The 25523-nt window shown below is 36.9% G+C and overlaps 1 protein-coding gene across 1 annotated transcript in view; it reads left to right on the plus strand.

The window, feature by feature from the left end:
- Positions 1 to 25523, plus strand: part of Cftr (cystic fibrosis transmembrane conductance regulator) — a 152084-nt gene that overhangs the window by 7776 nt on the left and 118785 nt on the right. Inside the window, exon 2 of the mRNA NM_021050.2 lies at positions 19660 to 19770. Coding sequence (NP_066388.1) covers positions 19660 to 19770 — 111 coding nt within the window. The remainder of the gene's footprint in view (positions 1 to 19659; positions 19771 to 25523) is intronic.

The following is a 25523-nucleotide window of genomic DNA, read 5'->3' on the forward strand; positions in this document are numbered from 1 at the left end:
GTGTAAATCCAGACATAAAATTTTAATCAATACATCACACACCTAGAATAGAATTGATCAATTATTTCACATGGCTTTATATATACTTTAATGTTTTTTCTTGGGTCTGAAATAATTTTTTACTGCATTTGTTTATAGACAACATTAAACAGGCCATCAGTTAGTCTTCTTGGAAGGGCTTGTTGCTTTAACAACAACAAAGAATTACTTTATTTTATGTGTACAGTAGTTTTTCCAGCTTGTTTGTTTGTGCACATTCTGCCAGTGGAAGCCAGAAGAGGGTGCTGAATAGACTGGAGTTGCAGGTAGTGGAGAGACATCTGAAGATGCTGAAAACTGAGGTGAGGGCCTCTGGAAGAGCAGCTCTTAAGCCCATCTCTTCTCTGAGCCATCTCTTCAGCCCATTTATTCAGTCTGTTTCTTAGCATAGGTCTTTATGACATCCACAGGAGGCAGGATGGAACTTTCCTAAAAATAACAATATCCTTATAGTTTACTTTCAGTATTATTTGAAAACAAAACAAAACAAAACAATAAAAACAGACAATATAGCAGGCCAGAAAACGTGGCAGTAGCTAAACATTGTCACAGTAACAGCTCAGTTACAGTGAGTGTGATTCCAGCTGTGCTTCCTGTCCTGAATAAGGTAGCTAAGTACTAGGCAGTGCCTTTTACTCAGCCCCACTTTCCTACTTTCCATTTTCTCTCTAGGATACCAAGCTGGGACTTTGAGTTTTCACCTCCTAACCCTACTTCCCTTCACTCTCTAAGCACATCACAGCCATCTTTGGCATCTATGCCAGCATTACCACCCAGTACTTGTTCTCATCATTCATGTCATCTGATTTTTCTATTGGTCTTTCTTCTTATCCACCTGCTAAGGTTGCAGGAAGTGGTAGAGACACCTGATAGATGGTTCTTCAATTTTATACTTGTCACTTTATATATACAAATTTCAGATTTTCTTCATATGGTAGTATCTATAGTTCTTTTAGAAAGTGCTTTTATCAGTAAGTCTTCATGGAATTTAAATACTTCATGAAATTTCTAGTGTAAACATGTATGTATGGCAATAAAAGAATTGCTTTTCCACAAACAAAAAGATATAAAGTCCCAAATAAAAGCAAAACATTTATATAATATTTTAAGCATTATTTTCTTGATTCCCTTTTCTGTGTTTTACACAATTATATACTTCTGAAATTGAATTGTCTTATAATTGATTTTTTTCCCAAACTTCTTTCTGGCCATCAGATCCAGGAATAAATTATTATCAACACATAAAAGTTGCATATTTCCTGTATCCTGTGACTTCAAGTGATTTTTTTTTTTTACTTTTGGCATTAATTTCACCCAACAATGTTGACTTTTAACTTTGATTGCTTGATATTCCTTGAGAAAGAGTACTTTATGATCCAGTTTTGGAAGTATCAGGTAATGTGTACTTGGATGCTTGTCTGGCATGCTAGGCATTGTAATTACAGTAGACATTCACCAAGTTTAGTACTCTACCTTAACTTGAAATTGTACACCTGTCCCAGAGGTGAAGGGGTTCTGAAGGCAGATTTACACTATAAACCTATTCATAGATTCTAAAGGGCAAGAGTGATTCAGAAAACTAATTTTTACTTGAGTATGAAAATGGCTTAGGCTAAAACTTTAATTATGGTTCCAAAAGTAATAAGTACTTATATAAATGATTATATAATTTTAATTTCTAAAAACAGTATGTCATGTACATTTTGACAGTGGAAGTGTTGGTTTAATAGTGAATCTCATAATCAGTGTCACCTTAGAATGAACATAACCACTTTATTTTAAAAACATGATAATGTCACCTATGGTTTGTCACTTATCACTTCCTAGGGGTTTTGTTGCCCTGGGTTATGCTGTGATCTTGTGTCAACAGGTGTACTGCAGGCATGCTAGGCTGTTAACTGAGTTTGGCTCATATGTCCTATAGGGACATGCTCACTTATGCACTGTAGAGATAACAGTAAATATCACAGTAAGTTTCAATATTCACCAAAAAAGAAATGTCCGGTGAAGTTTTCCTATTTGTAGGACTATTATGGGACTAAAATTATCATATATTTAAGAATATGTAATTTTTTATTCCTTTTATTCCTAAAAAAAAAAAATGAAACCAACTCAGTCACTTTAAAAGATATACATTTCAGATCAAAATTTTGTGGGGTGTGTCTGGAGAGTGGCAGATATTAGGATTCAAGATTTCAAAGACATTGAAGGTAGATTATGCTTATCTTGATTGTGCCTGGCAATTTTTGAGTCCCATGCTTCATCTCCCCATGCTTTTAGAAAAGTCTCACATTTAGCTTCTCTGTCAGTTCTTAGGAACCAGCGTGTAGCGGAAGAAATGTGCACTTTGGAATCAGGCTTAGCTGGAGTCCTCATTCTGTGACTTATTAACGTGTGTTCTTAGGCACTTAATCTTTCTGATACTCAATTATTCTCACTGGGATAATGAGTTACTTTCATTTCAACCTGGCCTAAGAATATAATAATATTCAATATTCTCTGAGTACTTACTCTGTATATTAGAGTTCTCCTGAGAATAAGAATCAATAGTAAATCTATTTAATATATAAGATTATTTATAAAGAATTAGCTTCCGTGACTAAGAAAACTGTCAAGTTCAATACTTGCAGGGTTGTTTTCAAAGTGGAGACTGGGAAAGCTAATATTCAGGTTTGAGTTCAAAAGCAGTCGCCAGGAGTTCGGTGTCATTTGGGGAGGCTGGTCTTTTTTTTTGTCAGACTCATGTTTTCAGTGGATTAGGGAAGACAGCTTACATTAGAGAGCATGTAGTGGTGCACAGACATCTGGCTTCCCTTGTGATTTCCGGAACAGAATTAACACAAATAATAGAACAATCCATAACAGGAGCTCAACCTGCTCTAACCTAAATGCTCTCATTTAATGTTAGTCTGACCTCCAAGTATCTTATCAATTGCCATAGCCATCACCCCTGTGAGGACTTTCTGTGTCTTCAGTGATAAGTAGTGCAAGATACAGAATGCCTCTTTAATAAGTAAATGGTAACAGTCTTATGAACACTAAGGCACTTAACACCTTTCCAGTGTGTAACAGACTAGCTCGCTCTTTCCTACATCTAACATTCCTCTCCTAGAAAGTAGGCACAACATGTCACTGAATTATAATTCTCTTTCCCAAAATCCCTTGCCCAGTCTACAAGTTTTGTTTACCATAGACTTTCATCCTCAATTGTGTGTGTGTGTGTTCATTGCTGGGTTTGAACTCCTGGGTAAATGCAGCATACTAAGCAAATGCTCTGAGGCACTGAGTTACACTTCCAACCCTCATCTTAAATTTTAAGTTTATTTTAAGCATTCAGGCTACTCTTTTTGCTCCGACATATTTCCTTTCTGTTTGGGGCCCATGTGTTTGCAGAGGCTGCTATCACATAGTATATAAACTGAATGGATTAGACACTCAAAATTTATCGTTATAGTTCTAAATGCTACAAGGCTGACATCAAGGTGTTAGTTAATTGTTTTTTCCCAAGGATGTGAGTGAGAATCTATTCTGTGCTTTCTGGCCTAGCGTTTGTCAGCATGCTGGTGGGGATCCTTAGCATTTTGAGATCTGTAGAGGTATCACCTCCAGAGGCACCCTTTTCACAGATTTCTCCTTGTATCTTCAGATAAATGTCCAAAATCAATTCCTTTGTAAGGAAAACAGTCATGTTGTCTGGAACCTACTAAATGTGTTTACTCCACATGTTTTGAGGGTCATAGGTTAGAGGGGGTGGGTGGGTGGATGAGCACCTTCATAGAAGCAGGGGGAGGAGGATGGGATAGGGGGTTTCCAGCAGGGAAACCAGGAAAGGGGCTAACATTTAAAATGTAAATAAATAATATATCCAATAAAAAAGTAAATACATATATATCCTTAAAAATATGGAGACACTACAGAGGACACTGTAAGACGGGATAAGGGAACTATCTAGGGAGTAGTTCATGAATCTTTAGTATATCTTTAGTATATCTGTACTAAAACATTAATGAAGATCAAATATTGAGAAGGTTTAGATAATGAAAAATATTTCATAAAATTTTATTCAACAAAATTAAATAAATTCTTGGTTGAATATTTAGTATTGTGGGCCATTAATGATATGTAAAATGAACATGTTATCTCTGACCAAGTACAAATCCTCAATGTTTATATTACATTCTTGTAGAGTTGGTTTTTCTTTTCTCCTTTCGGTGCCTTGACCAGAAGTAATGAATAAGCAAAACGTCCTTGCAATCAGTGTCCTTAGGGTGCCATAAACATACTATGTTTGTGGAATTAATTACTAACAGATCAATTCACCAAGTTTCTAATTTGCTCAGTGCAATGAACAGGACAATGAACATAGGAAGATAAATTATACACTATGTTGTCCTTATGAATTTAATCTTGTGAGGAAAAATAAGCAGAGTGAAATATCTTAACTTTTAAATTCAAAAATTTAAAATATTAAGTGAGAATTATGTGCCATGTTCAGTGGACAGTGCAGAGTAGACAGTGCAGCTTAAACAGAGCTCTTTATGCAATGTGGTATACAGTTTAGTGTACTTGGGGACCTGTGGTTGATAAAGGGAGGAATAGAGAAAGGTGGGGTAGGGTAGGACAGTGTACACAGGAGACTGATTAACCAGACTGGAGAGAGAGAGGCTCTTCCTGACCAATATCAATGCACTAAACCTTCTTAGAAATAGAAGTCAGGCTTTGTTTCAAGGAAGCTGTCAGTTTTTATTCAGTGTAACTCAGCAAAATCAGAGATTAGCTTGCTCAGTGATGGTGATAGGAAAATCTTTTTAAATATTAAGAGCCACCCTATTATCAGTGTTTTCATCCAGTTGAACTCCTGCAGAGTTCAAAAGCTGGAGAGTCTGGCTCAATGTTTCCTTTAAAGTTCATTTTCTTAAAACCTAAATGGAAACAAAAGATCATGACATCTTGAGGAAAAAAGGAAAACAAAACCTTTAAATAGTTATAAAAATAATTTTTATTAATCTACCATGGTTTGTGTTAGGAGCTATCCTTTTAAGTACCTGATTGCTAAGATGGCTAACTTGATCTCTTAAATTGCTTATTAGAAACAATGAATTAATCACTATTATTTATATATGTTATAGTCTTGAAAAAATCAGCAATTTTAATTTTTGACAGATCTTAAAAGGTTTGTATTAACATGCATTGCTATGCTTAAATGAACATAAAAATATTAAGTAGAGACTTAAAGTAAGGCCTTGGAGTAGTTTTCTTTCATGGCAAATCCTGGACTAATCTGGTCAACAACTCCATTCCCTGCTGAATCTCAATTTTCCAAAGGAATACGTGGTGAGAAAGGGTGAGGACGAGCCTCTGTTTTCCTCTCCTGCAGCTCTGGGGAGCTTCAGTGTTTGTTCTTAGTGATGCCAAGGTTTTTGGACAATGCAAATAGAAATACTTCGCCTCCCAAATTCAGGAACAGGATATGAACCTTATAGTCCGAGTCATGAACTGTGCCTACTTACATCCTCCTCAGCACTAAAAGGGAAAAGGCATAAAGATTTGAAACTTCCATTTCAATTTGTTGCATAATAGAAGGTAAAAAGGATTAAAATGACATTAATAAACAAATTTCATATTTAACTGGGAGGTAGGAAAATATCCACAGATGAGAAGCCCAAATCAAATGCCACACCACTCTTCTAATCCCACTGGGGATTCACAGTGGGTATCAGTGCCTTAAAAGTGGCATCATACTTAAACAAACTTGGGGAAGAGGAGGTTAAGACAATGAGGAAAATTTCAGACTGACTTATCAGACTAGTTGATTGCATGGAGAACTATGGAAACTATGTTTACCACAAACTGAAGTTTAACCTTGTCTTCCTGGTACCAAATTACTTCTTCTAGAAAACATTAACATTCTTATTGTGTATACATGGAATGTGTTTTGATTAAATCCTCCTCCTATCTCTTTCCCTCTCATATATCCTCTTCTTCCTACTACTTTTGCCTCCCAACTTCATGTGCTCTTATTTATTTAAATTTAATACCCACTGAAGCCATTCAGTACTGCCTTATATGACTATATGTGCATGGAGACCATCTACTAAACATACGTATCCACCCTTTCAGGAATGGGCATCCCTGAATACTGATTCTCCCTTCCCCAGCAGCTACGGATTCCCAATAACTTCTCAGATAGAGCTAAGACTTCATGAGTCCCTTCCTAGTCCATGCTGGGGTTTTGACTGGCTTAATCCTGTTACTATTTTCATTTAAAAAATGATATAGATGCCTCTAATCTCTGCTGTATCATTTTATCTGCCAAGCAAATCTATCAAATGAGAAAATGATCTCAAATGATGTGGGCAGATGCATTTTAAAATTACATTTGTGTCTTTGTGTGTGTGTGTGCACATATACACATGCACACACACACTGCTGTGTACTAATGTATGGAGGTCAGAGGACAACTTGTAAGTCAGTCCTCTCTTTCTACCATATAGTTTCTATGTGTTGAGCTTAGGTCATCAAACTTGACACCAACTACCTCCTAAGCCATCTGCTGGTCCTGGAATATATAGAAGTCATTTTGATGTAATGAATGACAAACATCTATCAAAAGACAAAAAGAACTTCTTTGTACACATAGTGAGGAGCTATTAAATGATTTAGATATTGAAGATCACGAGAAGTTGTACTTTGTGTTTTATGTGCCATGGCTCATGCCAGATGATATCTGTAGGAATCTACCACCTGTCCAGAACCTCATAGAAGTTCTTTGTCTCTAAGAAATAATTATGTTCTTTATACATTTGGGGAAAACCTTGGAGAGTCAAGTAGGTATGCTTCCAAATATTTAGTCACTGTCAGAATGACAGTCATGGCTCAGTAAAGGACATGCTTATTTCCGTGATAAATGAAAAGTATTGAATTTGGGTCTTTGTGATGCCATCTGATAAAGCAAAATGAACAAAGAACCACAATAAAGGATACAAAGTTCTAGAGAAGGGGAGAAAACACTGAAATAAATCGAATAATTATTTTTAAAAAAGCAGCAAGGAAATGCGTATCTCCCATATAGGAGATGTCATGAATGCCACTTGTGCACAGTCAAGTCTTTCAGTTGCCTAGTCAGAAGCCGGGAGGAGCTTATGCCCATCTTCCACTTTCACACTTCCGTGAGGATGCGGTGAGAGTGCTTCTGACCTCTGTGTTCCAGGAGATGATTCAACACTGCACAGAGGGTCAGTTCCCTGATAGCACAGAGGTTTCCATCTGAAAGCTTGCACACATGCCTGTCCATAACTCAGGAGCATTGCTACGGTAAAACTGCAACACCAGGCTGTTTCCTGTCTTCCTTGTTCTTTTGGTTTCAAATATATTTCTTATTGATGATGAAAATATCGCTCAGTAATTTGAAAGCCATTGTTTCCTCAGAAGTCTCCTAAAAGGAAACTCGCATGTAGGAAATAGGCAGCTTCATGGGGCAATTAGTACTATTTTCTTGGATTTGGTGTAGGTACAGTGATATCTGTAGCTTCACAGAAAGGCACTTAGGCTGCTTTTTCAGAGGACATTGGTACTTGACAGTAAATGACATCCTTTGTGTCTTATGTTACCTCCTAAGATGAGCAGGATTCCTCCCCTCCCTTCCCTTCCTCTCCCTTCCCCTCCTCTCCCCTCTGACCTCCCTTCCAACCTCCTCTCCCCTCCTCTCCCCTCCCCTCCCCTCCCCTCCCCTCCCCTCCTTTTCCCTCCCCCCTTCCCTCCTCTTCCCTTCCCTTTCCTATTTCCTTTTCTATTTTTTTCTTGTAGCGTTGCTTGTTGTCTTTAGATTTTAGAAATGCTCGTGTCCTCTCACTGCCAACAAACACTTCTTCATTTCTATACAATATGATATCACAATGCCATTTTTTCCCCTCAGAATTCATAGTAGTTCCAAAATCTAAGTTTCTGGCTTTGAGAGACCGGAAATAAACAATGTATAACATTCATGTTGCTTGTCATCAACCGTTAACTGGTCCCATGAGTTTTTTACACACTGTGATATCATTGTCAGGAGCCATCAGAACAACTGCGTATGTGAAAAGGATTAGAGTTTGAAAATCACCACTGGAAAGTTTCACCAGTTCTACAAGCATATCTATCTCACTTAGAAAACCCTTCCAGCACCAACGTTGATTTCTCAACCCTTCACACTGCTTTTCTAACTTATAGCTTTATTGAGGTAGAATTTACACATCAAACACTTTACCCATTTACAATATACAAAATAATGAATTTTAAGCATATTTATAATTTTGTTAAATATCACAAAATAAATGTAGGAACCTTTATTCATACAAAGAAAGAAAGAAAGAAAGAAAGAAAGAAAGAAAGAAAGAAAGAAAGAAAGAAAACTATTCAGCTTTCTCATGCCTATCTGCAGATCTGTTTCAAGGGCCTTGTGTACTTGAAGCAGATAGAGCCACCTGGGAAGAGCCTACACTGAGAAACTGGCTTCATCAGACTAGCCCAGAAGCAAGGTCATTGGTTTTATTTATTTATTTATTTATTTATTTATTTAGTGGTTTTTGTTTGTTTGTTTGTTTGATTAATGATTCATGTGGAAGAAGCAAGCCCACTGTAGACAATGCCATTCATTAGTAGGTGACCTTACAATATATAAGAAAGGAAATCCTATAAGCCATAGAGAACAAACCCATAAACATACTCCTCCTTAGGTCCTCTGCTTCGATTCCTGTCTTTAGGTTGCTGTTTAAGTTAGTTACTGCCCTGACTTCCATTCATGATAAATTGTGATGCACAAGTGTAAGCTTTTCTTCCTCAAGTTGCTTTTGGTCAGTGTCTTAACACAGTAGCAGAGAAACAAGCTCTATATTTTGCCTCCCACTTCTTGTTCTAGGCAACTGTTAGTCTACTTCTGCCTTTATCTTGTTGCTTCATAAAAATGAAACAATTCAGTGTTTTGTGACTGGTCTTGTTCAATGGTTCAAAAAGTTGACACTATTATTACATGGTTCATCACTTGGTTTAGGGATATATATGTTGTTAAGTTTTTACTTGACAGTTAATGTTTTTTAACCATTTGCCTGTTGTAAATGATACTCATATGAATATCATTTGGGTATTAGTTTTTATGTAGATGTATGTTTTTATCCTTTGGGGTATATACCTAAGAGTGGAATGGGTAAGTCATGCTGTAAATTTATGCTTAATATTTTAAATATCTTACTGATTATTTTCCAAAATATATACACAAATTTATATTCCTCTAGCAGAACACAGGGTTACAATTTTCCATACATTTGCAACGATTTGTATGTTTAGTTTGTTGTTATTACAGCGATTCTAATGGGTATAAAATGGAATCTAGCTGTAGTTTTGAATTGCATTTTCCTACTTTGTAATGACCATTTCATGTGCTTACTGGTCATTTATGTAATTTCTATTTTAGATAAATTTTTATCCAGCTCATGTAATTTTAAATTTTGGTTTATGTCTATTACTGAGTTAGAAGTCTTTTATATATCTGATATTAAAACCACTTAGCAGATATTTGACTTGCAGAAATTATATAGACTATACACTATTTTCTTTATTGTATATTTTAAAGGATAAGAAGTTTTATTCATTTTATCCATTTTGGTTATTGTTGTTTATGCTTCTGGTATTATATTTAATTATGTGCTACTTTTTCAAATTAATTATGAAATATGGCAAATTAGACAAATAAGCTTTGATATTACATGCCTATTTTTAAATTCTAACTTCACATTAACAAATTGCTTAAGCATCACTAGATCCAGTTTCATATCTATAACATGGATATGTAAGGTCTGTGCCCAGAGCTGGTCCAGTGCCACAGTGCTCTGTACCCAAATACTGTCCGGAGAGAGCTGGTCTCCCAGGAGTGCCAACACACATGTGAACACAGGTAAGACCACCACTTTTGATTAAATTCCTGGCCCAAAAGGGTCTCGCCCAGAGCCATCAGGACACAGGAACCAAGGAACAGCTGGGGACAGGATCCTTCAGTTTCTGTCTGTATTCTGGAGCTTACCTTGTGCCACAGCTCTCCATAACCAAATTACTCCAGGAGGGAACTCCCAGGAGTACAGACACACAGGTTTGAAGGAGGGACAAGCCACAGTCAGAGACAGGAAGGCCAGCTAACAGCAGAGATATCAAGATGGCAAGAGGCAAGGGCAAGAACATAAGCAACAGAAACCAAGGCTACTTGGCATCATCAGAAACCAGTTCTCCCACCACAGCTATCCCTGGATACTCCAACAAACCAGAAAAGTAAGACTCTGAATTAAAATCATATCTCATGATGATGATAAGCGATGTTAAGAAGGATATAAATAACTCTGTAAAGAAGTACAGGGGAAAACAGGTTAACAGCTAGAAGCCTTAAAGAGGAAACACAAAAATTCCTTAAAGAATTACAGAAAAACACAAACAGGTCAAGGAATTGAACAAAACCTTCCAGGATCTAAAAATGGAAATAGAAATAATAAAGAAATCACAAAGGGAGACCAGCCTGGAGATAGAAAACCTAGGAAAAAGATCAGGAGTTAGATGCAAGCATCACCAACAGAACACAAGAGACAGAAAAGAGAATCTCAGGTGCAGAAGATACCAGAGAAAACATTGACACAACAGTCAAAGAAAATGCAAAATATAAAAATCTAACCCAAAACATCCAGGAAATCCAGGACACAATGAGAAGAACAAACCTAAGAATAATAGGTGTAGAAGAAAGTGAAGAATCCCAACTTAAGGGCCAGTAAATATCTTCAACAAAATTATAGAAGGAAACTTCCCTAACCTAAAGGAAGAGATACCCATAAGCATACAAGAAGCCTACAGAACTCCAAATATATTAGATCAGAAAAGAAATTCCTCCCATCACATAATAGTCAAAACACCAAATGCACAAAACAAAGAAAGAATATTAAAAGCAGTAAGGGAAAAAGGTCAAGTAACATATACAGGCTGATCTATCAGAATTACACCAGACTTCTCACCAGAGACTATGAAATCTAGAAGATTCTGGGCAGATGTTATACAGAGCCTAAGAGAACGCAAATGCCAGCCCAGGTTACTATACCCAACAAAACTCTCATTTACCATAGATGGAGAAACCAAGATATTCCATGACAAAAATAAACTTACACAATCTCTCTCCACAAATCCAGTACTATAAAGGGTAATAGATGGAAAACTCCAACACAAGGAGGGAAACTACACCGTAGAAAAAGCATGAAAGTAATCTTCTTTCAACAGATCCAAAAGAGGATCCACACAATCATAAAAATAATATAAAGAATAACAGGAAGCAACAATCACTATTCTTTAGTATCTCTTAACATCAATGGACTCAGTTTCCCAATAAAAAGACATAGAATAACAGACTGGATACATACACAGAACCCAGCATTTTGCTGCATACAGGAAACCCACATCAGAGACAAAGACAGAAATTACCTCAGAGTAAAGGGCTGAAACCAATTTTCCAAGCAAATGGTCCCAAGAAACAAGCTGGAGTAGCCATTCTAATATTAAATAAGATCAACTTTCAGCAAATAGTTATCAAAAAGAATAAGGAAGGACACCCCATATGCATCAAAGGAAAAATCAACCAAGAAGATCTCTCCATTCTGAACATCTATGCTCCAAATGCAAGGGCACCCACATTCATAAAAGAAACTTTGTACTACAGCTCAAAGTACTCATTGCACCCCACACATTAATAGTGGGAGACTTCAACAACCTGCTCTCAGCAATGGACAGATCATGGGAACAGAAACTAAACAGAGACACAGTGAAACTAACAGAAGTTATGAACCAAATGGATCTAACAGATATCTATAGAACATTTCACCCTAAAACAAAAGAATATACTTTCTTCTCAGCACCTCGTGGTACTGTCTCCAAAACTGACCATATAATTGGTCACAAAACAGGCCTCAACATATACAAGAAGAGTGAAATAATCCTGTGCATCCTATCAGATTTTCAACAGCAACAAAAATAACAGAAAACCCACATCCAAATGGAATCTGAATGTTCTAGTCAATGATAACTTGGTCAAGGAAGAAGTAAAGAAAAAAAAATTAAAGACTTTTTAGAGTGTAATGAAAATGAAGGCACAACATACCCAAACTTATGGGACACAGTGAAAGCAGTGCTAAGAGAAAAACTCAGCCCCCAGTCCCTTTTAAAAGAAACTGGAGAGAGCATACACTAGCGGCTTGACAGCACACCTGAAAGCTCTAGAACAAAAAGAAGCAAACACACCCAAGAGGAGTAGACGGCAGGAAATAATCAAACTCAGGGCTGAAATCAACCAAGTAGAAACAAAAAGAACTATACAAAGAACAAAATCAGGAGCTGGTTCTTTGAAAAAAAATCAACAATATAGATGAACTCTTAGCCAGACTAACCAGATGTCGCAGAGACAGCATCCAAATTAACAAAATCAGAAATGAAAAGTGATATAAAAAACTGAAACTGAGGAAATTAAAAAAAATCAGATCCTACTACAAAAGCCTATATTCAACTATACTGGAAAATATGGATGAAATGGATAATTTTCTAGAGAGATGCTAAATACCTAAATTAAATCAGGATCAGATAAACCATCTAAATAGTCCCATAACCCCTAAAGAAATAGAAGCAGCCATTAAAAGTTTCTCAACAGAAAGAAGCCTAGGACCAGATGGGTTTAGTGCAGAATTCTATCAGACCTTCAAAGAAGACCTAATAACAATACTCTTCAAACTGTTCCACAAAATAGAAACAGAAGGAACACTACCCAATTCATTCTATGAAGCCACAGTTATACTCCCTTGGAGATGGAATGGTTTCTGTCTAATCAGGAACCGGTCACAATTTCATAAGACTATAAGGACTTCATAAGAGATTTTTTCCATTTTTATCATATTTAATGTTACAAATAGATTTTTTTAAGACTGGCTGAGTGCATATTACTTTTAGCTTCAGATGATATCGTGTATATTTAAGAGGCATTTTGCAATTATAGATTATTTTGATGACTTAAAAATGTCAATACCGAGTTGTAAATATTAAAATAAATTCCTACCCCCACAGTGACACACCTACTTCAACAAGGCCATACCCCTAGTCACTGCTCATCTCCTTAATTGGCTTATTTGGACAGGTGGCTGAGCCTTGTATTTAGCAATTGTGGAGCAGGGACTTCCACCCTCAATCTCTGGCAACACATCATTTCATTATTAGAAATGAGATGTCATCCTATAAAAAATTAGAGTTTTCACAAAGAAATGGAATGAACTAAGCTAAACAGTCGGGTTAATATGTGCTTGTTTAAAAACTAAAATACTAGCATTTTTCATAATAAAATCTGAAGCTTTTCATGGTTAAGTGAACAGAACAGTATATCGAAGATACTAGGTTTTTTTTTTTTTTCCTGTGAATGTTAGTGAACTCTTAAAAATACACACGAGTCTGCTAACTTATAGTTGATTAGCTAGTTTCTGTTAGAAGTAGCCAAAATTTTGGAGACCACTATATTTTTGAGGAATACCATTTTATAAGTCCATTGAGTATATACATGGCTGGGCATGAATCAAGATGCATAAAGTCACTTGGATATGAGGTGAAGAGCTATCAGGGATAATGGAAAGACAGAAAAGGAGATCCTCAATGCATTGCCTCCCGTTGTTCCAAGCGAACCACCGAGACTCATGAAATGCCTGACTGACTATAAATTCCTTGCCTGAACATTACTGAATTTACACAAGTTCACTGAATATAATCAGAATCACTGAAAAGAAGAATGGCTTGAATTTCATATCATTATTGCAAAGTGTCTAAAACTTGAATGCCTGTCTTTTAATTTTTTAATTTTTTTTTACTTTTGTTTTATATTTCTTAGACTGACCTGCAGTTGACAGAGAGAACTCACTGGTAGGAGACATTTGGTTTGATTTATTGGTTTAATCTCAAGATATAAAATCTTTCTCGAAGATGACTCTCTGGTGATTGCATAGAGCTAATAGATTTTAGTTTTTAAAAATTCTTTTTAGACTTATAAAGTATATGATGAGTGTTTTGCCTGTATGTAAATATGTGTACTGCACATGCGCTTGGAGCCCTCAGAGGTCAAAACAAGACATCTGATCCCCTGGCCCTGGAGTCCCAGATGTGAGTCACCATGTCGGTGCTGAGAATCAAACCCTGGTTCTCTGTAAGAGCAGCAAATGCTCTAAACCACTGATCATCCCTCCTGTCCCTATATTTTAGTTTTTATAATTTACTTTGAACCAGTTTCAACTTGGGAGCATAAATATAGGTTCATTTTATTGTAACTTCCAAAAAGAAATGCTAACTAATAATAAAATACAGGTGGTGAGCTGTGTGATGTGTGGGTATATTATATCACCGAATTTTATTTTGCCTTCAGTCGTTGATCTAAGGTTCTCTTGTTAAAACTAGATGTCACTGTATAACATAATATCTTAAAAATTCTGAGATAGCAAAGAAGGTTTTTATAAAAGCATCTCACACATTGTGTTACTTTGAAATGAGCTGGAAGCTCATTTATGGGGATGGCCACTATATTTTATACATGAGCCAAAAGAATCATAGTTATATTTTTTCAAGGGGATAAGATGATTTCAAATTTGCCTCTAAATGCTTTTTGAGGCATGGGTTTGGAGGACAGTAAAATTCTACTTACTTAAAAGGTGATGTGTCCAAGAAAATCAAGAAGAAGGAAGACCAACGCATGCATACTTCATTCCTCCTTAGGGAACAAAATACCCATGGAAGGAGTTAACAGAGACAATGTTTGGAACTGAAACAAAAGGATGGACCATCCAGAGACTGCCTCACCCTGGGATCCATCCCATAATCAGCCACCAAACGCAGACACTATTGCATATGCCAGCAAGATTTTTGTGGAAAAGACCCTGATATAGCTGTCTCTTGTGAGGCTATACCAGTTTCTGGCAAATACAGAAGTGGATGCTCATTGCCATCTATTGGATGGAACACAGGGCCCCCAATGGAGGAACTAGAGAAATTACCCAAGAGCTGAAGGGGTCTGCAACCCTATAGGTGAACAACAATATGAACTAACCAGTACCCCCAGAGCTTGTGTCTCTATCTGCATATGTATCAGAAGATGGCCTAGTCGGCCATCAATGGGAAAAGAGGCTCCTTGGTCTTGCAAACTTTATATGCCTCAGTATGGGGGAATGCCAGGGCCAAGAAGTGGGAGTGGGTGGGTAGAGGAGCAGGGCAGGGGGAGGGTATAGGGGACTTTCATGATAGCATTTGAAATGTAAATGAAGAATATATCTAATAAAAATTGAAAAATAACATAAAATGTGATGTGTCATTTTAATATTTTCAAATCTATTGCGAGCACAAGGCTTCTGGTAGGTGGAATTCATCTTTAAACTGTGTTCTAAGGACCACCATCCTTCCTGTCCCATCCCATCAGCCGTCTGAGATTTCCAATCTCGGCCAGTCGTCAACACACGTGAATCTTTCTAGCTGAATTGAACTGTGAACTAGCTGCTAAGCACAGCCGTTTTTAAATTTCAGATTGTAGAACCTAAATTATGATATGGTAAACAAAGGTTAAAGAGGTTGTCACTTTGCATTTATTTTGTACCTTGCTGTTATGGTATTAAGGGCATTTGTGCTTGCTGTCTCTGAGGAGGTAGGCATACTACTATTTTATGCAGGTTAGTCCTCTTCCCAGTTCTCATCTGTAGTAGCTAGAAGCTGATCATGGAAAGAGTCCTTATAAAGCAGTGACTGCTGAAGGTCATGAGTCAGGTTTGCTTTTGTTTTCTGGAAAGGGGTTTATTATTTGTTTACAGATCACACCCCCACCCTCAGCCTAGTAGTTTTCAGTTCCCTTACTTTAATCTAAGTTTGTGTCTTATTTTAATACAACTCACTCTACCTACTTTTGTAAAGCTGAACATGGTTAAATGAATTCAGAAGAATGTGAAGAAATCTTTGATGTTAGTAATTCAGAAAAGTTTTGTGCCTCTGAGTACCATTTCCTAACCCTGGTAATAAAGCAACAGCCCTTTTGTCCTGTTTGCCTAACAGGAACTTAAGATGCAAATAAAGTGCTAATGGTGTGGAATTTCTTTGGCAATTGCTAAATAGATACTTTAAAAAAATTGTAGTAAACTCTTGCTTTAAGTTTATGGAGAATAATAGCCCAAATCACAACATCCCACAAGGCCATCTTCCTTTTACCTCCTATACTTATTGCCAGATACTTTTCAGTGTCACTTTCCTTCTGTGAGATGCTGGGCAATAAGTACCTAGCTGTAGAACTAACTTTCTTTCTTTCTTTCTTTCTTTCTTTCTTTCTTTCTTTCTTTCTTTCTTTCTTTCTTTCTTTATTTCTTCCTTCCTTCCTTCCTTCCTTCCTTCCTTCCTTCCTTCCTTTCTCTCTCTCTCTCTCTCTCTCTCTCTTTCTTTCTTCTTTCTAAATTTATTAGATATTTTCTTTTTCCTTCCTTCCTTCCTTCCTTCCTTCCTTCCTTCCTTCCTTCCTTCCTTCCTTTCTTTCTTTCTTTCTTTCTTTCTTTCTTTCTTTCTTTCTTTCTTTCTTAATTTTTTATTAGATATTTTCTTCATTTACATTTAAAATGCTATCCCCAAAGTCCCCTATACCCTCCCCCTGCCCTGCTCTCCAACCCACCCACTCTTGCTTCCTGGCCCTGGAAATCCCCTGTACTGGGGCATATGCTCTTCCCAAGACCAAGGGCCTCTCCTCCCATTGATGGCTGACTAGGCCATCCTCTGCTACATATGCAACTAGAGACATAGCTCTAGGGGGTACTGGTTAGTTCATATTGTTGTTCCACCTATAGGGTTGCAAACCCCTTTAGCTCCTTGGGTACTTTCTCTAGTTCCTTCATTAGGGGCCCTGTGTTCCATCCAATAGCTGACTGTGAGCATCCACTTCTGTATTTGCCAGGCACTGGCATAGCCTCACAACGGAGAGCTATATCAGGGTCCTGTCAGCAAAAATTCTTAGGCAAATGGATCGATCTGGTGGATATCATCCTGAGTGAGGTAACCTAATCACAAAAGAACATACATGATATGCACTCACTGATAATCTGGTATTAGCCCAGAAACCTAGGATATTCAAGATACAATTTGCAAAACACGTGTAGTACCCTTTCTTAGATGATGCCACTAGAGGCACTACACCATTGTGGCACCATTTTCCTCATGCATCCAGACCACTTTCATAAATATTCACTACTTTTTCCCTCTCACAAAATGACCAGTGAATCACAGTGAGCTGTGAAGATATCTAGTTAACCTTTGTCAAAGAAGGCTTTTGTTAAAGTGTAAGCTTTCAAGTTAAAGGGAGAAAGTGACACACTAAACCATAGTCAATCACTAATGTCTTAGCAAGGAATAGATAATAAGTTTACTTAGTCTTATGGATTGACCTAAATTTAGATTAGCCTTAAAGGCAACTTACAGAACAATTAAGGACATAGGGCTGGTGCTAGTGATCAAGCCAGAGATGGAAGTAGTGTAAAGAATATGGACCCTTATAAGGGAGGGAGGAGGGTAATCATGAAGGCCACCTGGAACATTGTGTCCTAGAGAGGTATCAAAATGTTGACATTTGGCAAGACATTTCTTTGCTCTCTCAAATGACTTTGATAGTGTCTTAGTTAGGGTTTTACTGCTGTGAACAGACACCATGACCAAGGCAAGTCTTATAAAAAACAACATTTAATTGGGGCTGGCTTACAGGTTCAGAGGTTCAGTTCATTATCATCAAGGTGGGAGCATGGCAGTATCCAGGCAGACTTGGCACAGCAGGAGCTGAGAGTTCTATGTCTTCATCTAAAGGCGACTAGTGGAAGACTGACTTCCAGGCAACTAGGGTGAGAATCTTAAACCCACACCCACAGTGACACACCTACTCCAACCAGGTCACACCTATTCCAACTAGGTCACACCTCCAAATGGTGCCACTTCCTGGCCCAAGAATATACAAACCATCATAGATAGAGTATGTTTTTCTGTTACATGTTTATCTTGCTTCTCAGATACTGACTTTTGGTGGTTTAGTGTGCATATTTCTTCTTCTTTTTTTTTTTTTTTTACATCATTAAGAAGTCTCAATAACGATAAATCTTAGACATCTCTGAGTTACAAAAAGGTGCTGAGGGAGAAACCAGTTTTGTAAACCACTAAATCCAGATGAATTTCTTCCTTAAGCAAATACACAAAACGACTTGCAGTAATCACACATGTCTTTAATCTCAGCACTCTAGAGGCAGAAATAGGTGGATCTCTATGAGTTCAAGGTCAGTATGGTTTACAGAGTGAGTTCCAGGACAGCTAGGGTTACACAGAAAATACTGTCTCAAAATAACAAAAAATTTAAGCTGAGAAATATCTCATTCTTTTGAATTTATTTTACAATTTTCTCTTGATATATGATTGATTTTTTTTAAATATAATTCTCCTTTTCTTCTCAGCCTGTCTTCCTCTCATATTTTTCAGGCTTCCTCTAATACACACACACACATACATACATACATACATACATACATTTCCAAAGGCTAATACTTTAATACTTGGTCACCAGTTGGTGAAGCTCTTTGGGGAGGATTAAGAGGTGTGGCCGTGTGTGTGTGTGTGTGTGTGTGTGTGTGTTAGAATTTCTGATTTTTGTCATTGTGAAGGTTATCCTGCCTGTTGCCTTAATAGTTAAAGCAGCATGTTTGAGCAAATAGGGCTAATCTGCTTATTTCTTCCATCATAAATTATATATTAAATTCCTAATAAATATCTACAGTGTAAAGAGAACAGATGGTGATGATTCATATTTCCAAGCAATGATATAGTGATAATTATATCAGCTAACTGGTATAAGCTACTCAATGTTTATACTCACTTTTTAATTTTTTAAAACTTTTAAAAAATTTTATTCTTTAATCCTTTCTTACAGTCCAGTCTTTCTCTCCCTCTCACTCTTCCCACTGACCACTCCCTGTCCCCTACCTTCCCCTTGTCTCCAAGAGAATGTCACCATCTTCCACCCCAAACCCAACCCCCACTCCACCAGACCTCCCTGGGGCCTCAAGTCTCTAGATACTGCTGGTCTTCCCATGGGGCCACCCTACTCCTCAGGTTCCTCTAGCTTTTCCCCAATTCAACCACAGGTTTCTCCAGCTTCCATATATTGGTTGGGTCCTAGTATCTGCATCCAACTCTTTCAGGTGCTTGTTGGGCCTTTCTGAGGGCAGTCGTGCTAGGTTCCTGTCTGCAAGCACACCACAGCATCAGTAACAGTGTTATAGCTAACACATTGCTGAATTGCCATGGGCTACTTTTAGGAAAGACTACACTGTAATAGATTTCTTGTCTGTTAGAACTAAGCAATGGCATCAGTTTAGAGATGTTAGTGTTTATGTGGGTATATCAACTAAGATATGAATTACTGCATTTATGTAAGTTGTCTTATTTAACTTTCATCTTTTTGTATGCATACAGTTGGTATAAGAATCATGTCTACATTAGAGACCCAACCAAGTGAATAAATCTGTCTGCCCTCTTCTCTTTTAGCTGGACCACACCAATTTTGAGGAAAGGGTACAGACACCACTTGGAGTTGTCAGACATATACCAAGCCCCTTCTGCTGATTCAGCTGACCACTTGTCTGAAAAACTAGAAAGGTATGATCTTATCATTGACTTTACTGGCAAAAGAAAGATGTTTTTCATGTCTTTTAAAGAACAGAAAGCTGGAATATTAGAGGTTCCATTTAAAAGTGATGCATTTAAATAAAATCGTACTCTTGATGAATCTTGATCTACTCAAGAATTAAACAATGAAACAATGAATTAAAGATAATAACTTTCTTAAGAAATGGCCTCTTCTACAAAAATAGATAATGCATAGTCTGAGAATTTCTATCTAGTGTTGGAATTGATGCTTTTTTTACTCTTTGTCAAGCATTCTTAACAATGAGGTGCATTCTTAGCCTTGGCCTTTTGATACAAAATATCATTAGTCCAGGATAACTCTAAACTCACTATATAACCAGGATGGCCTCAAAACCTCTTCCTTTTTGCATTAACCTCCTAAGAACTAAAGGCATATACCACCAAGTCTGGCTTTTTTGAAAATATTTTTAAGTTGAAGATTTTTATAATGATGGTGGTCTGAGTGAGAATGGCCCCCATAAGCTTATATATTGAATACTTGGTACTGAGTTGGAGAGGCTGTTTGGGAAGGAATGGGAAGTCTTGCCTTTAAGGTTTCAAAAGCCCATGCTGTTCCCAATTAGCTCTCTCTCTCTCTCTCTCTCTCTCTCTCTCTCTCTCTCTCTCTCTCTCTCTCTCAGCTGCCCCAGGATCATGCCTGCCTACTGCTAAACTCCCCACCATCATGAACTCTCCCTCTCAAAGTATAAGCTCCCAATAAACTAATTCTTCTGTAAGTTGTCTGAGTCACAGTGTCCTGGCACAATAGTATAAAAGTAACTAAAACAATTATATTAGTCAAAATACATAAGCCAGTTGAATATTCTTAAAATAGTAGTTTCTTTTATGATTATTATAAGTAGGAGTAGTTTAGCTTTGTGATATTAAAACAAAATATATTTGGAATTTTTGAGATGAGAACTTATGTATTTTTTCTTTCTAATTTTGGTTTATTATATTGATAATTTCATGCAAGCATATATGTTTTTGTCAAGTCCATCTTTGATTCCAGTCTACTCAATGCCTATCTGATCCTCCCCCCCCTCACCCTCCCAGCTTCCATGTGCTTTTTAAAAATCACAGTTAGAGCTACCATATGCGGATAATATAGGACCATCTACTGTGTTGTGGGTTGCCTCTCCAGCTGCATTTCTGAAAACCAGCTCTCCATTAATTACTAGTAGCTCCTCAGGTAGTAGTGGGACTTCATAAGCCCCTCTCATCCATGCTGAGATTCTCTTGACATGATTGTATACAGGTCTTGTACATGCAGTTGCAGCTGTTATGAGTTCATATGTGCTGTCATGTTCAGCACATACTGTATTTCTGCATGTATCCAATAACTTTAGCTCTTAAACTCATCCTACATCCACTTCTATGATGATCCCTGAACATATAGGTATCTTATTTATAGCTGAGGACTCCACAGTCATGTCTTCATATACTGATCAGTTGTAGACCTCAAAATTAATTGCTATCTACTGCAAAAAGTAGCTTATCTGATGAAGGTTGAGGTATGCACAAATCTGTAAATATAGATAACTTAGGCAGCAGGTTAATACTATGTCTATTTATCAGGATAATAGTAATAGGTTCTCCCCTGGGTACCAAGCATAACTCCTATCTTGTGAAGTGGGCCTTCAATCCAATCAGAAAAAGGTTAATTACGTGAGTTGACATCATTCATGTCTCTGTGTCCTACTCATGGGCATGTCTTTCTGAAGCCAGTCTTCATTATAGATGGCAGTGTTTATATGTAAGCCTGTTACTTTTTCCTCCAGTCACATGCATAGAATTTTCAGCACTATGACCACCGGCCACTATGGGTGAAGCTTACTTTTTGCTACCTGATTGATTTTTTTTTTTTTTTTTTTTACATTTTTTGGCTCAAGTATCCAATTACTTGAGCAGTAGGGTGTTTCCATCAAACTCTGGAAGCTTACCAAAAACATTGGCAATATGTAAAGCCTGTAATATTTGGGGGATTATGGGATCCCAGTAACCAAAAACTCTAGAGAGATAATCACTGCCTGGCACTGGGAATTTTTTTATTAATTTACTTTATATCCTGATCATAGCTTCCCCTTCCTCCTCTTCTTCCTCCTCCCTCTCAACTTACCCCCTCTGTTTTCTACAGGATCCTGTCTGATTAGATTTCCCAATAAGATTTTTTACTTGGATTATTGATGTTTTTTCATTTCCAGAATCATTTTAGTTTGAAATTGTCCAACAATTCTCTTAATTGAAGGTTATTATCCTATCTTCTAATGACTTCTTTACTTCATTGATCCCTTTATTCTTTTTAATACATTCATGCCTTTTTCCAGATGTTTGAATATACTCATACTTTATTAGGTGCTATTATTGTAGGATTAGTAATCTGTTGAGGAAACATGGTATCTTGATTTTTCATGTTTATTTCCTTTCTATGCTGAGACTTGTACATCTCAAATAGTTGTTGAGTTCCCTCCTTCTCCTTTTCATTCACATCACTGCCTTTCACTGAAGTCATCTACAATGGCCATGAGAGTACTAGGTCTCAGTAGGGTTGAGAATGCCATTTCCATCTGTGGTGCTTTTAGAGGGAATGTGGGTCTGAGTAGATGGCCTAAGAAAGGGTAGCCAGCTTTCCTGCTACCTGTACAAAGATACATAGTTGAGGCATCTGGAGCAAAATTTATGTGAGCTGAATGTGTGAATGCCATTATACTTCATGGGAACCATTATACTTTATGAATTTGAATCTTTCACATTTCAACCATAATTTCTCATCTCGGCCACTCTGGAAGAAAAACCGTAATTATCTTCAGCTTACAGATAAACACATCATGGCTTAGAGATAATGTAATTTGCCAACCACTGAATGATGAATAATTCAGTCCTGGTGAATTTATCATAGTTCCCTTTTCTGACTATTGGTTGGGGCCATTGTGATTGTGAGTGACAGAAGCCTAATCAACTAGGTTCATCAATTAAGAAGAGGACATTTAATAGCTCACAAAGCCTAAAGTATGTGAGTGTCTAGATAGATGACTAGCCTGAGGGCTCAGTGGGTCCAATATATCTGCACTCAAATTTCTACTTGTGATATTTTCCCTCTGTTGGCTTATTTTCTTAGATTAGTTTTCTCCTCAGGTTGACCTCTCAGAACTCTATGCTTATACCTGTCTGCTCCACAGAAGATAATAAGCCTCCCTTCCCTTCCTTTCCCCTTCCCCTTCCCCCTTCTCTCCTTCCCTCCTTCCCTCCTTCCCTCCATCCTTCCTTCCTTCCTTCCTCTCTGCTTTTTATTTCATCACCAAATTTATAGAATTATTTAGACTTAGTTTTATGTCCCCTATTCTGATAGAGTTTTTAAAATTTATCTATTGTGTTTTAATTCAAACACTGTCTCAGACTGGATACATAAGTTCTAGTAAGAAATAAATTCTAACCTATATTGTCTTTGATACAATTTTGTATCTCTTTATCTTATTTCTTATATATTTATGAAAACCACTCCTTTACCCACTTGGGGAGTGACTGAAGTTCTCAGTCTGTGGCTGAGATCCATTGATTGACTCATCTGCTTCAATTTTGTGACCATGAGATTGAATCTGCAGTGTGAAAACCATGAGCCCACTCTGTGTTCCTAACTAACTTATGAGCTTTGCCAGTCTGGAACTCTTTTCCCTCATTAAGTTTCTTTACTGTGTTGCTGGATTAATACCATCTACTTTTATTGATAATTGCTCTAGAGCTACAGATTTTTCAAGTCCTATGATTAAAAATAACAGCTTCTTTTCCCCTCAAGTCTATATGTCTTCCATTTCATAGCTGACAATTCTTTGCTGTTCTCGTTTCCACTTGTTTATCATTCATTTATATATCAATGCCTGAAATATGGTTTCTCATCAGACTATGTTCCTCAAACTGCATAGATGAGGGATAACAGTGACCTGTTACTGTCAAATGTGACACTTTTTTTTTGTATTTACTATCCTACTGTTATTGGTATCTTCATCTTGAAACCATTTCTTTGATTTATGGACATTCTCTCCTCTGCATTTCCTAGATCATTAAATTATAAGTGAAGTATTGATGAAAATTTTTAACGAGACCTATTGTGTGGAGATTATACTGCTACTATGTATTTTAGTGCCTTATTTTTTTTATTAAATTTATTTACTTATTCCCTTTACAACTCAATATCAGCCCTTCCTCTCCTCCCAGTACCCCCTGACACAAGTTCTCCTCCATTACTCTTCTGAATGGGAAGCCCCCCTTTGGGTGTCCACCCCTCCACTCTAGCATATCAAGTCACTGTGGGACTAGGTGACTAGGTATATCCTCTCCCACTTAGACTCTCTAAATATTACAGATGGAGAAACTGGCTCTCTGTTTGTGAATAAAGAGTAGAAGAGAACCATAGGTTGACTAGGCTTTATAGATCAGCTGCCGTTAGCATGTTTCTTAGGGAAGTCATGGTCCATGTAGTGCGACTTCCAAGCTTTTCATTAATATCAGTTGTATGCTCTTCCTATCAAGTGAGATAGGACCATATTTAGTTATGCTAACTTAATGATAATGAGAATAGCCATTAAAGAAATCCAAGGCCTTTATCTGATCATTCAGTTCTGGTCTGTGGTTTATGGAATTTTTTTTCATCTCAGGATAATTTGAAAATTGAGATGAAAGTGAGACTGAGACATATTTTATTCCATTACAAAAATTGTAAATAGTTTTTTTTTTAAATAAAAAGCAGTGGTAGTACTGAAATAAAACTTTTTCAATACTATTTAGTACCTATCCTTACTATAAAACATATTTTTATTTTGCTCTATTTTCAAAGAGTTAGATACTATTAAATGAATTCAGTAGTTGGATATGAAGTTTAATGATGGTTCTCTCATTGTTTTTCTTTAAAACTCCAAATGGGTTTTTCTTGTGTTAAATCACAAAATGTTCCCCTTTCATTAGAATGTCTGTTGGTATTGTCATTGTTCAGGTCTCTTTTAGGCAACCAGGTTGTATTATGGCTGTCACTTCACTGTCATTTCTAAGAGACATATCTTAAGTAGACTTTCTGGCCTTCTGGCTCTTACAGTGCTTCAGCCCCTTCTTTCAAGAGCCCCACTTCTAAACAAAGAACTATAGACAACTGAGAGAGAAATGTTTTTTTCTAGAGGTGAGCTCCCTAATTAGTTATCAAATGCCAAGGAGTCATCCCTGAATCATATTTATACAAGCAGCACTAAAAGGACTCACCAGGTTGTTTGTATGTATGTATTTATGTATGTAAATATTTTAAAATAATAATAGATATTATAATCAAAGACATGAGGCTATGAATTTGAGAAGGAATGTGGAAGAGGGACAGGGGAGGGGCTGAAGGGAAGAGACATAGGAGGGGCTAGAACGTGAACAATGAAAGAGAAAATGATGCAAATTATAGTAGTTAAAATTAAAATATATATATTTAAAACAAAAAATTCACCTGATATTTTGTTGTTTGAAAGTTGCATATTGTGAAGTATGTGACAGTTAAAAACACATAAATATCATGAGGTAACAGGAAAAAAGCTTAAAATATGTATTTTTGCATCTTGTTCTGAGCACAAATGCATTCTCAGTGTTATCCATCATTTGCTCACCCTTGTCATTGCTTTTAAGAAACCTAGTATGGTTCTTTAACATACAAAACTTAGTATTTTTATAAATGAAACTGGACAGAGTGATTTCAT

This window comes from Mus musculus, chromosome 6 (assembly GCF_000001635.26).
Source record: "Mus musculus strain C57BL/6J chromosome 6, GRCm38.p6 C57BL/6J".
Lineage (NCBI taxonomy): Eukaryota > Metazoa > Chordata > Mammalia > Rodentia > Muridae > Mus > Mus musculus.